General features: G+C 34.7%; 1 protein-coding gene across 3 annotated transcripts in view; it reads right to left on the minus strand.

Moving 5' to 3' along the window:
- Positions 1-422: 422 nt before the first annotated feature.
- Axs (Abnormal X segregation) overlaps positions 423-12,236 on the minus strand; it is a 54,057-nt gene continuing 42,243 nt past the window's right edge. For 2 of the 3 annotated variants that reach the window (XM_089239167.1, XM_089239166.1), the window contains 3 exons: positions 9,228-9,356; positions 3,083-3,199; positions 423-641 (listed from right to left, as the gene is read on the minus strand). In XM_089239167.1, coding sequence (XP_089095293.1) covers positions 612-641; positions 3,083-3,199; positions 9,228-9,356 — 276 coding nt within the window. In that variant the 3' untranslated portion in view covers positions 423-611. Of the gene's footprint in view, positions 642-3,082; positions 3,200-9,227; positions 9,357-11,996; positions 12,135-12,236 lie in introns of all 3 variants that reach the window. The other variant, XR_016193535.1, reaches the window with a different exon arrangement.

Here is a 12,236-nt window from a genome sequence, read left to right on the forward strand (position 1 = left end):
AAAAATAGGCTTCTGAAAAACTAAAGCTAACAAGGATTTCATCAAAAATTATTTGAGATAATTAAGCAAAAATACATTGGTTTGTTACTCAAAGTGGGTGAAAGTTCATTTTTTCAATGATATAAATTGCATTGCATAAAATGTTTAAAACACAATTTCAGAGACTTATATTTCATAAAAATCAATTGATACAAGTAATATTTTGTTCATATTGATGGTTCGAGTATCACTTGATCTCAATAGGTACTAATTCTGTGAAGTTGAATTTAATAGCAACATTTTTTTAGATATGCCAACTTAGATACTTAAAACTTATCCAAAACACATAATTTACATAAAACCACATCATTTATAATCATGTTTTGCTCAATTTTTCGGACTGTGAAAAACCAATGTTATTTCTTAGTAATGGAAATGAGAGATGGCATCCAATTTTTTTTTATTGAAAAAAAAATAGTTCAAGATATAAATAAAATGGACTATCATGTTATGTGACTAGATGTCAAATGCAACAATATGTTACAAGAGGATTTTAAATTTTTGGTACACCAAAATTTAACGCATTCTTCCTTTTGAAGCAATTTGGATTTTCACAGTGGTAAGCAAGGATGTTACAGTTCTTTTTTTGATGATAATAATCTCTGAAACAAAAAAAGAAAATTATATAAATAAAAAAAATCAGCTTTTATGTATATTTTGTTCTTATGCTAAAAAATTTAAACTTCAGCACTATAAAAGCATAACTTGTTAGATTTTTTAGGGAAAATGTTTTTTCATTATTATTTTTCTTCAATGATTGTTCTAAATAATTTATCTTTAAATGATTTTCTTTAACCTTAAAACTGATCCGATCACTCACAGGTGTGGATCCAGGGTAATGTGTCAAAGATAGACACAGTGAAAGTCATACTGTTACCATATAGGTCCCATATACTATGGGACAGCACCATGATTTTCATATTTATTTTTGCTCACAGGCTCCAAGGAAAACATGGCGTCACTCCTATCTGGATCCTTACCTGAGCACTCATGGGCAATGAGTTTGATGGGCTGCTCGATTTGCTTATTGGCAATTTTTGATGCTAAAATAAAAAAGGAATTTTTTTTGCTTTTATGGAGAGTAGTATTTCTGGGTATACTACGTATATCTCCAAACAGTTTAAGGGTTAAATGTTCAATATAAATTATAAATAAAATAACACTAGAACCATGGAGTGGGTCAATTTGACCCAAATCAAACTTCATTTTCATTTGTCTCGTAAACTTAAGCTCAGTTGATAAAAAAAAGTTTGTGACTTTTCATGATATCATATCAGTATTAATTCATTAAAATTTTATTATCTTCACATTTCGTGTTTCAGAGCTATAAGCGCTTATACCTAGAACCGCGGTTTGGGTCATTTTGACCCAACGTATTATTCTATAGGAAAAAGGGGTGTATAATTTTCTTGGAAGTGGTTACCCTTTCTAAAAAGTATTTCTAAATGAAGACAGTGAATAAAGGTCTCTCAAGGTCAAGTTATTGTTCTGGGAGATTATCTTTTTTTCAATGAAAGAAATGGCAAGTAGAGCTAAATATTTTTTTCCTTCGTAAACTTGAATACCTGAAATTCTGACAGATCTCAAGAAAGGTTTTGGGGAAGTAAAATCTTAACTCTAAAAAAAAACATGTAGCTGAAATTTCTTTACACAAACGATGTCACAGAAAAAGAATAAAATTCTGGCTTGCAAATACGTTTTGAACAGATTTCGAAACTTTGGGACGGATCAGCATCCAACGAATCTCTTTAAAAGCACATTGATACAACTGATCAAGACATTTGAGAAAAGGGGCAGAAATGCCTCAACTGACACCTTTTTTCCACTACACTGAAGCTGGCTCAAATGCTAAAAGTAAAAAAATACGAGCTTAGTAGGGATGGTGAGACGAAATCGAAGAGCAATATTATTGGACACAATATAGTAACACTACAGTTTCATGAAACACTGCTATGGGAAAACAATGATGCCACAATGAAAATTTATGAAGGGAAAAATATTTTATTACTCGGCACGCTTCATCTGACAGTTTATATCGACAATAGTAGCCCCAAAAAGCTTCCAGAAACTATTTCACACTACAATTCAACAAAGTTTGCCGTAGTTGTAGCTGATCAAATGGCCAGAAAATGTTTGGTTAAGCCTGTCTGTGGCCTGTCCATATTTTTTATACATCTTAGATCGAAGTGTAAAAAAATCCTGGATATTGTATAGAGCAGTAAAGAAGGCCAGAACTATTTTTCAAATGCAGTTTCTATAAAATCTTATTGAAGAGCTGGGTTCCTCATACGTGTTTCCCTTGCACACGAGGAAATGTTTGTGCAGTCTTGATCATGTAACTTTTCGTTAACCATCAAAAAAAAAAATAAAAACAAATAAATAAACGAGTCTGATGTCAAGTAGCATCAAAATGTGGAAACAAAATTGTTAATTTTTGCATGGGTTACACAATTTCAACATAAGGTAAATGTGCAAGAATAATAAAAAAAATATTTCTCCATGCTCATAAATTCCCCTTATCAGTAAGAAATCAATATATTTTATTTTGACAGAATCATATTATAGACATTCTCATATTTAATTTCATTTTATTTTACAGCTTATTTTACATCTTTGTCATATTATGGGATTACTGAAAAAAGTTTTTATACTGAACAGTGTAAATAATGTACGCCAAGTCTTATATTTACAGCATTACATCAATTTTTAGCTTATTTTGAAGCCCATTTACAAATATAGTTTTTATAAACAAATATAGTTTCTCTTTATAAATACACAATTAAACAACATTGAATAAAAGTAGGGGAAAAACCCAGGAAAACTGAAAATAAATTCCTGTTTCCGCTATGAAACACTGTTTCTTCACAGTTTGGGTCAATTTGACCCAGTCCACAGTTCTAGGTATACCGAAAGTGCTGCGCGGTTCTAGTGATAATAAAACTTCTACCACATATCATTAGCTGTAACAAAATTTCCAAATTTAATCTGAATCAATAAAAATGAAGGAAAATGACATGTTTATTTTAAGGTGAAAATAAAATACCTCATGCTTCACAGCTTGTAGAGATTCATAGCGAGCTTTCTGTATCTCAACAGTAACCCATTTTGGCACATCTTGTATTAAATATGAGAGCACCATTTTGATAGCAATAATAACATGCTAAAATGAGATATTACATACAATTACTCATATAATTTATACTTTAAATTATAGAAATTGATGGAGAGAGATGCATCATTTTTCTCAGCAACTAGCATATTAAGGGGTCATTCAAGTATTACGTCAGCATCGATGGGGGTTTCCAATTTGCTGACTTTTGATGACGGGGGTGGAGGGTTTTGGATGATACTTACATCATCAACCCCACCCTTTATGAAAATATGAAATATTCTCGATGTCATCTTATCATCTTACTCGGCGCACCACAAATACAAGAAAACTCTTTTGCTAGTTTGTGGGCACCTAAACTAACATTCTCCCTAATGATAAATCCCTTACAGAGCCACTTCAGCAATCTCTAAATGTTTCACGGATCCTTTAAGTGCTCTGAAAATGTTTCCGGGCTGCTTAAGTGCTCTGGAACTGTGCAACGCATCACTCAATGATCCGTAATTATGCCGGGATCACTCAAATAATCTGGGAATGTTCCACGGATAACTTTTATAATGATTGACATATAACGGAGAGTGCCCATCTTCTGGTCGCAAGCAAAATGTGGCCCCCAAGGGGTTCCTGAAGAAAGTTATCGATATGCACAACGCGATAGCTACACCAGTTTCTTGCTTACGAGTGGAAAACCATATCGCTGCCTATCTGGCCCACGAACTTGAAAGGTTTGTGCAACCCTGCTATATAACAACGTGGGTCATGACCTTCATAGAGCCCCCGAAGAGCTAACATAAGGGGTTTTGAAGGCATCAAATGGAAAAATGTTGTGGAAGTTTTATTTATACAATTGTAAGTAGCTCTACAGAAAATTAGATCATAAATTATTTTTTCTATTCTTTTCGCCATTAACGGCAAGTGCATTATTTAAGCATGTATCGCTATTAAAATATGCATATGTAAAAATTAAGTATCCAAGGGAGAGGGACCTGTAGTCTTTCCCCCTCACGTTTACCAAAATACTGATGTATTCGTGCATGGAATAATATGATTAAAAGTTTACTGTAGCTGACTGACAGTAAGAGTTACTGTCAGTTTAGTACCTTCCGAAAGACTAGGTTGGCACCCTTTGCCTCTTTCTTAGTCCCGATTTATCGAAAAATATTGCATTACACGAAATATATATAACTTATATACATTTTTTTCAAGATTAAGACGAGACAAAAATTATCAAGTGTTTTATAGAGCCAATAAAACTCACTGTATTTATACTACGAATTACCATAGGCGAAAACTTATATAGGGACCATGGGTCAGAAGTCTCCCTCCTCCCCCTAATATAGTAGATTGCAGAGAAAACAGGATTTAATAGTTGTCCCTGTATTAATACCAGGATGTGAGTCAACTTCATGTAGCTTTGCACTTAATATAAAACTAAATTGCAATAAATATTACATTTTTACTTTAATTTCTTAAATGAGCTTTAGCTCAAACTTTTTTCAATTTATCGATGTATCATACGAAAAAAATATGCGTGTTATATATATACACCTGTATATATATATATATATATACATATATACACGCCTTATCGAATACAAGTATTACAAATTATCTAAGATTGAATTGTGATGATCGTTCATAAATTATCATTAAAGAAAACTCTAACAAAATACAAAATGTGTGAACTTATCAGAAATTAATAGCTATATTTGATATTCGCTTATTGTTTTCATCAGGAAAGTGTATAATGAAGAGGAGCTTTTTTCCATATTTCTTGTTGGAAATCCTGCGTTTATAACTGAATGTAGTTTTGTAATAGGAATCGCGTGACCCCACTTACCATTCTGTACCATGATTTCTTTACATTATAATTAGGGACTGCAAACCGATATTGTTCTGGATTAACCAACTTAATCCCATTTCGGTTCCTAAACAAGTTTAAAAAAATTGTATTGTAATCGAATTCATCCATTCGATTTATAGCTACTTAACACTGTTTCTATCAATGTTTACCTCTAGCCTGTTTCTTCAGATGGTCAACCATAGCTCAAAGACTTCCACCAAAGCCTCGACCGGTGCTAATAAAAGAATCTTTGTCGCAGAAGATTCTTTTTATTGTCCTGTCTACTCATCCTATATAGCAGGAAAAATCCATTTTTTTTCTCCTCGTATTCAAAAACCTGTTGTAGAATGTTGTGTTTGGGGCCGTTCAAGTATTACATCAGCAAATTTTTAGCCATTCTTGACCCCCTTCCTCAGTGGCGGATCATGATTTTGGGAGGCCCCAGGCGCAACCTGATCTGGAGGCCCCCCTATCAGGGACGGATTAAAGGTAGGGGCTGTCACCCCCCCCCCCCATCCCGAGATCAGAAAAATTAAATGGAAAGAAAAATGTTTTCTACGTTTTTGACTGAATAACAAACCAAGAAAATAAATTTGCTTAAAAAAAGGGGAAAATTCAGAATTTTTTCCAAAAGAAATCAGAACCGTCCTGAAAAATTGAACACATGGTCACAACCACCGCCCCCACCCACAAATTTGCGTTTATCCACCACTGCACCCTTTTGGCCCTAATAAGAACGAGATGGTTCACTAAAATGAACAATATTATGAAAAATCATAACTTTTTTTTTTATTTTTGCATCACCAAAACCATAAACACAAAAATAAGATAAGGAAATATAAGGATATTCTCTGGTACTAGATGAAAAATAATCACACTCCCATTAAAAAAAAAAAAATCACAGTAAAATTCTGCATCATATTTTTAGTAATCTAAGATGTCCGTCCTGGTGCCTTCAGCCACACGGCAAAAATGGAGATCCGTCATAGTTTTAGTAATTTAATATTACTGATTAATAAAGATTTGATAATATCTCAAATATAATATATTTGATTTGATATAAAGATACTGATAATATTTAATAGAAAAACATTTCTTCAATAGAGGGAAGAAATTATATCGGAGTAAATATAAGAATTATATTTTTAATGGAAGAAATTATTTCAGAATGAATTAAAATTATTGTCAATGAAAGAAATTATTTAAAAAAAATTTTTTAGAAATTATTATTTTTATTTGTTTATTCGCTGTGGTGGTCGAGTGGTTATAGTGACGGACTCGCGATGCGAGGATCCGGGTTCGAACCCCACAGTGGTGGTCGGCTGAAGTTGGTTTTCTGTGGTTCCCAACTTCAAGGCGCAAATGCGAGCCGATCTCCCTGTTAAAAAGTCTCGCCACAGAGAGCAACAGTCCTACAATGATAAATCATTCAATCATAACACTTCACTCATAGTTAGAAAAAAAAACTGGTGGCAGATGGCAGCACTACACATAACAAACATTACACAGAAACAAACTTTACGTCAGGTTGCACTACACGTACACGCACATTCCCGCATGTACCGATTCATTGGGGGGTTCCGTGGGGTGGGGGGGTGCATTTGGGGTGTAGCAGTAATAGGTAGGGCCTCCAAAAAATGGCTCGGGGATTCATGATGTTCTTAAGTCAGCCGCCTCGTTGGGCAATTTGCCTGTTGTGGCGTTGTATTTGTATTTGTATATTCTATTTTATTTTTACTATTATTATATTGATTATTATTATTTTCTCTTTCAGCCACCTCGTTGGGCACTCTGCCTGTTGTGGCCTTTGCCTTTGCATTATTTGTATTCAGAGTGAATAAAAATCTTCTATATTATGCCCCCCCCCCCCCCCGTTTCGTTTAATAACGAAAAATGCCACTGTATAACATTGTGGCCCGCGTACTTTATAAAATGTTTCAATATGGCCTGCTATGCCTCAAAGGTTGAAGACCCCTGCAGTAGACTCTCGCTAATCCGGTACGTATTACACCACGGTGTGCCAGATTTTACCAAAATTGCTGGATTAACTTTGAAGAAACCCATTGAAATAATATATGAAATTTCGTGCAAAGACATAGTCAGGACTTGATCAGCAATTAAGAAATATTAGAACGTGTTAAGGGGGTTAGGGCATCAGGAGAAAAGTGACACCACACCACCTAAATATCCTGGACTACTGGACGTGCTGGATTAGAGCACGACCGAATTCTCGAGAGACTACTGTAGTTGAATTGAAATGCTCAAATAAAAATTTATCAGATAATTTATATATTTTTAGTTTTGCTTACCGTTATTTTTGGAGATTCTGCAATCTAAATCCTAAAGGAAATCTTGAGGATCGGCATGAAAATTTTTTTTATTACAATAACACACATTACAATTACATTAACAATAAACACTTTTCGGTCTGACACAAAGATGTTGTTTACCCAAGCCTCCTTGACCAATCCAAAAATGTAGCTCTTTTCTTTAGAAAGAAGGAAAAGAAACCCCCTTGATTTTTTTCAGCCGGGGAGGGAGTGTTAAAAGAGCAACAGAAAAATCACGTGATTCAGAATGCATGTCATTCAGCATTCATTTCAAACCCCACTTTTCTTTTGTCATATGGTCGTATGGTTCCAGTCATAGATTGCAAATGTATATGTTGTTTGAACCAGCTTATAGTATTTCATTCAAACAAGTGGGAGACAAAATCACAATAAGAGCTCTACTACATTCATTTTAATTAGTACGACTGTCTCTTCCTGTCGATGTCGCCGCTTGCCGATAGCCATCTTGCCATCCATTATACTGTATACAAAAGCTTACACCAAAGCTGTCGTATTATCGGCGCCCATAAAAGCATTTAATACTGTGGAATGAGACATCTGTTTATGCCTTCACTACAATTTCCATTTCGGACAGACATTAGGACCTGCTGTTCTCATCCCTCCTCCTGCTTGTGCCCTTAGGGAAATACTGTTTGAAAATGACCCTCCCTGAATGATCGCTTTACAATGTCTCTTCTTTCTTTGTCGGGGAAGAACTGGCCCTTGAGAGCTGCGTCTTGTAAATTGTTATTTTCTTTCAGTTCCCGTTTTTCTTCCATAACTCATACGTACAGTATACAAAAAATAACAAAAATAAAAAATAAAAAAAAATTGCGGTTGAAAAAAAAAGGGAGAGCAGATACTGTACTTAGTTCAAGAGATTTGTTGATGCGCATGTAAATTCACATGTAGGATGAAGCACACAACTATTTGGAGGCCCCCCGCTCTGCCGAGGCCCCAGGCGCGCGCCTCATGCGCCTGTGCGGTAATCCGCCACTGCCCTTCCTTCCTTGTCAGCAAAAGTAACAAAACTCTGACTTCTCCCCCCTTGTCAGCAAAATTTTGTCATCTCTACCCCCTACCTCCTACGTTGATGGAATCAGAGACATACGCAGGCTCTTGTCCACCTCACTCCAAATGACACATGGCACTTTGAATGGATTAATTTGATTCTTCGATTTACATAATTTTTGATTTCCTTGCACTATGTGTAATCTTTGATGTATCAATAAATTTTGGTTTTGCCGGAGATGCCCTGGGGGGGGGGGGGCGAAGTGCTTATGTTGCTTCTTGCGACAGTGCCTGGGTGTCTAGTGGTTTCTCCAGTAGAGCCCATGCAGAAATGAGATCTGGCTCGAACAGTCCTCAACGTTCCAAAAACCTTAGTCGGCAAATGAACTTCCCCAGCGTAACTTTCGTTACTTAAACTGTTCCATTTGGGTATATAGGATTTTATGTTGACTTAAGCATATGGTAATGCTGTTAACAAACTCTTTTTTTAATGGGAGCCATAAAAATAGTCTGTCCCACTTTCTCAAATTTTTTCATAGTGACGAGTTAACCAAAATTAGCGACGGGTAAACGAGGGTTTAATAAAATTGTTGTCTATGAGAAGTGGAAGGGCCTAAAGAAAAATGACGACTTAACCGGAGTGACGACTTATTAGGGTGACGACTTAACAAGGTTTTACTGTACTTGAAATCATGAAATCCCAAAATGAAGCATCTCAAAAATGAATTTTCTCTATTCTAAAAATAATAATTTCAATTCAATTGATACTTTCAAATATTTTTTTCAAATCATACATTAATTAGAATATGATAAATTCCATACTATATGAATTAGATCTGTCTGCATTTATTTTTTTAACATTGCACATAAATATTTCCTTAAAAAAAAATCCTACCTCAATGAAAACTGCTATTAAAAGCCAAGATGAAGTGGAATCTTCTATGTATGACTGAATCGATGGAGACAAGCAGATTAAGGCACTATTTGTCATAACAGAAACAATTCCCAATGTTTCAAAAGCAATCTGAAAAAAAGTGTCATTGTCAATTTTATTGATCATGATGATTGTCAAGTGCGGAATAATTCACACATGATAATTTACCTTGTCACTAAGCATCCAACTATCCACTTGCGACAATGAGCACTTTTCACCAGAATTATGATAATTTGAAAGCATCATGAGCAATAAACAAATATTTAGGGGTTACAGTAGTGCCAATAAGTTTAACCTCTTCAATCATTGTTCAGAATTTTTGGACTGTTATTAGTAGAAGGCATATTTGCTGTAAATATACCCATAATTATGCAACATAAGTTTCACAAATTTTAATTCATCCTTAATGAAATACAGTCAAATTTGTTTTAAGATTCACCAATGACAATATAGTGTGTAAGTAATAATTTTTTTATCAATGCCTGTTATTGGCCAACTCAACTTGATTCATCAAGTAGCTTATATAAAACTGATATAAATGTGTGAGATAAATAAACAAAAGTAGTGGATGAAGATTATTCAGTTATATGGTACTCAATTATGACATAAAACAAAGTAACAATCTAGTTTAGTGACTTTGTTATTCATGTAGAACATAGTTTCCTGAACTTTTTGTTATATTGCCCCCTTCAAAAATTTTTTTCTTCTCATCGTCTCAACTCAAGCCAACCCATAGGATCCTATACTAAACCCTAAAGTCTCTACTGCCGCCCCTGGACCATTCCATTGCTCCCCAGGGAGGGTGATATAACCTACTTTGGGAAACACTGATGTAGAGGACAACACATCACTGTGTAATTTAGAAAAAAAAATTAACCCTCTAAATGCACATTGGCTTCATAGGACAGATAAATTTTCCCTTATAACAATTATTAAGTCAAAATTAAGCATTATTAATTGCATGTAATCCCCATCTGGGGATAACAAATTGGTTACAGAAACTATTTTAAATACCAGAAGTTTAAACAAAGTTAGTACTGTATCATGCGTTAATATTTTTTGAATGAATGGATTCATGCATGAGAAGGTTAAAACAAATTCTCTTTATTTTGCTTTTCCTCATGTTTTGGTAAATAGAACCATGTGTGCGAGTCCTCAGAATACTTATTCGAATTTTTTTTTATAATGTTTTCATTAAGATTTCACAATCATGGAAAACCTACTTAAGATGGACACCACTTAATGCAAAAACGGAGGAAAAACCTGTTTAAACGCTCTCATTAGAGGCAAGAACCCGAAGAACAGGTCAAAGTCCCACAGGAAGGTGGGGAGAAAGAAAGTAGTCAAAACATAGACAAGTCCACTTTGAGAAGAGATATCTGAGCATTAGAGTTAAATGAAAAGAATTTTTTGACAGTTACAATTGCATTGTCTGTTTAAGACTATTTTGATTCATCTTTGACATCTTTTTGTTAAGAAACACTCAAACTCCTTGAAATTGGTTCAAGAATGTAAGAAGAGAAGAGTCAAATCATTTTTTAAAATTTAATGAAACCTTGTTTCCTTTTTTTGATTTAGTGTAAAAGCTCATCCAAACCCAATTTCTACATTTCTGTGGATTCAGCTCATAGATTTAGGGGCAATGATTGACATTGATAGACTGGATGCAACACACTATCTCTCCAAGACATTTATGAGAATGTGTCATGGGAGTGTTCGATACAATTTAGCACAGTTGTTTCTGTCAGATATCAGCAAATGTTTCAACGATCAAAGAGCTGGGATTACCTGGCACCTGTGGACATGGATAAAAGAACTTTTGGGTCATGCGGATAGTGAAGCATGTTAATCTACAAGCTATTGGCTCACAAATGAGCTGCCTGAGATTTGCTAGTCTGTATTGTGGGAACATGGTTTTATACATGAAATTAAATTTATAAAGGAAAAGAAAAACTAATTTTAAATGTTACACTGTTGGGAAAAACATTTGCCATTAAAAAGTAAAATTTTATAAGATTATCAAAAACAAAGAAGCAGCTGAGTACAAAAAGATGAATAAAATGAGCCAGCATTGTGTGGAAATTCTTTGTTAATGCTAGGTCTCAAAATTCACTACCTATCTGGACGGCCAGCCGGCCACACACACGTGCACACACACACAATATGATTATATATCTACAGTTTTCAAATACTGCTGTGTAGCAACAATAAGAAATAATTTAGGTTTGTTGGTATTCTGTTTTATACAGGTTTTTACCAGGCGTGGATCCAGGTAATACATTGGGGAGAGCGGATAAGTGGGAGTATATATAAAAGCCACAAGGTGAATATATGCTCTATATTTTACAGGACAGAGGGCAATTATTTTCAATTTTTCTTCTAGCTCTTAGAGAAGGGGCACTGTCAGGTGCCACTCACATAAAACACTCCCTTTCTAATAATATTTAATTTAATTAATTACTTAACAATAAATATTCAAATACTGCACACATTTACAATGAGCTTTTTAAATCAGCTCCCGAGTCCACATGAGTATCTGTCAAAAGAACCACAAGGTTTGTTTTCTTTCCTCCACAAGGGTCTCTTTCTTTCCCTCCCACTCTCAGCAATCCTTTGATGCCTCTCGCCTGATGGCTCAAACCTCACAGACAAATCTGGATCCGTGCCTGGGTTTTACTATATATATGTTGCAGTTCAAGTTGTAAGTGGTTGTAAACTTGAAGGACTCACATGGTGACAATGATGTCAGCACATATAATCTTAGATCAGTCAGCTCCATTATTGATGATAGAGGGTGCATTGCCTCCTAATGACTGCTCCATATTTCTGTGAATGGCCCAAAGTAAGCATCTTTACAAAGACTTTGGCCTGCAACATATATACAGGGTAATAAGGAAAGTCCTTCAGTCACATTTTACTGGAGTTGATCTTAGAGGCATAGTTTCAATTAGAAAAAGTATCCAAATAACA

Source organism: Pholcus phalangioides, unplaced genomic scaffold (assembly GCF_987345545.1).
Source record: "Pholcus phalangioides strain wild (caught in Gottingen) unplaced genomic scaffold, Ppha-v1.0 ptg000011l_1, whole genome shotgun sequence".
Lineage (NCBI taxonomy): Eukaryota > Metazoa > Arthropoda > Arachnida > Araneae > Pholcidae > Pholcus > Pholcus phalangioides.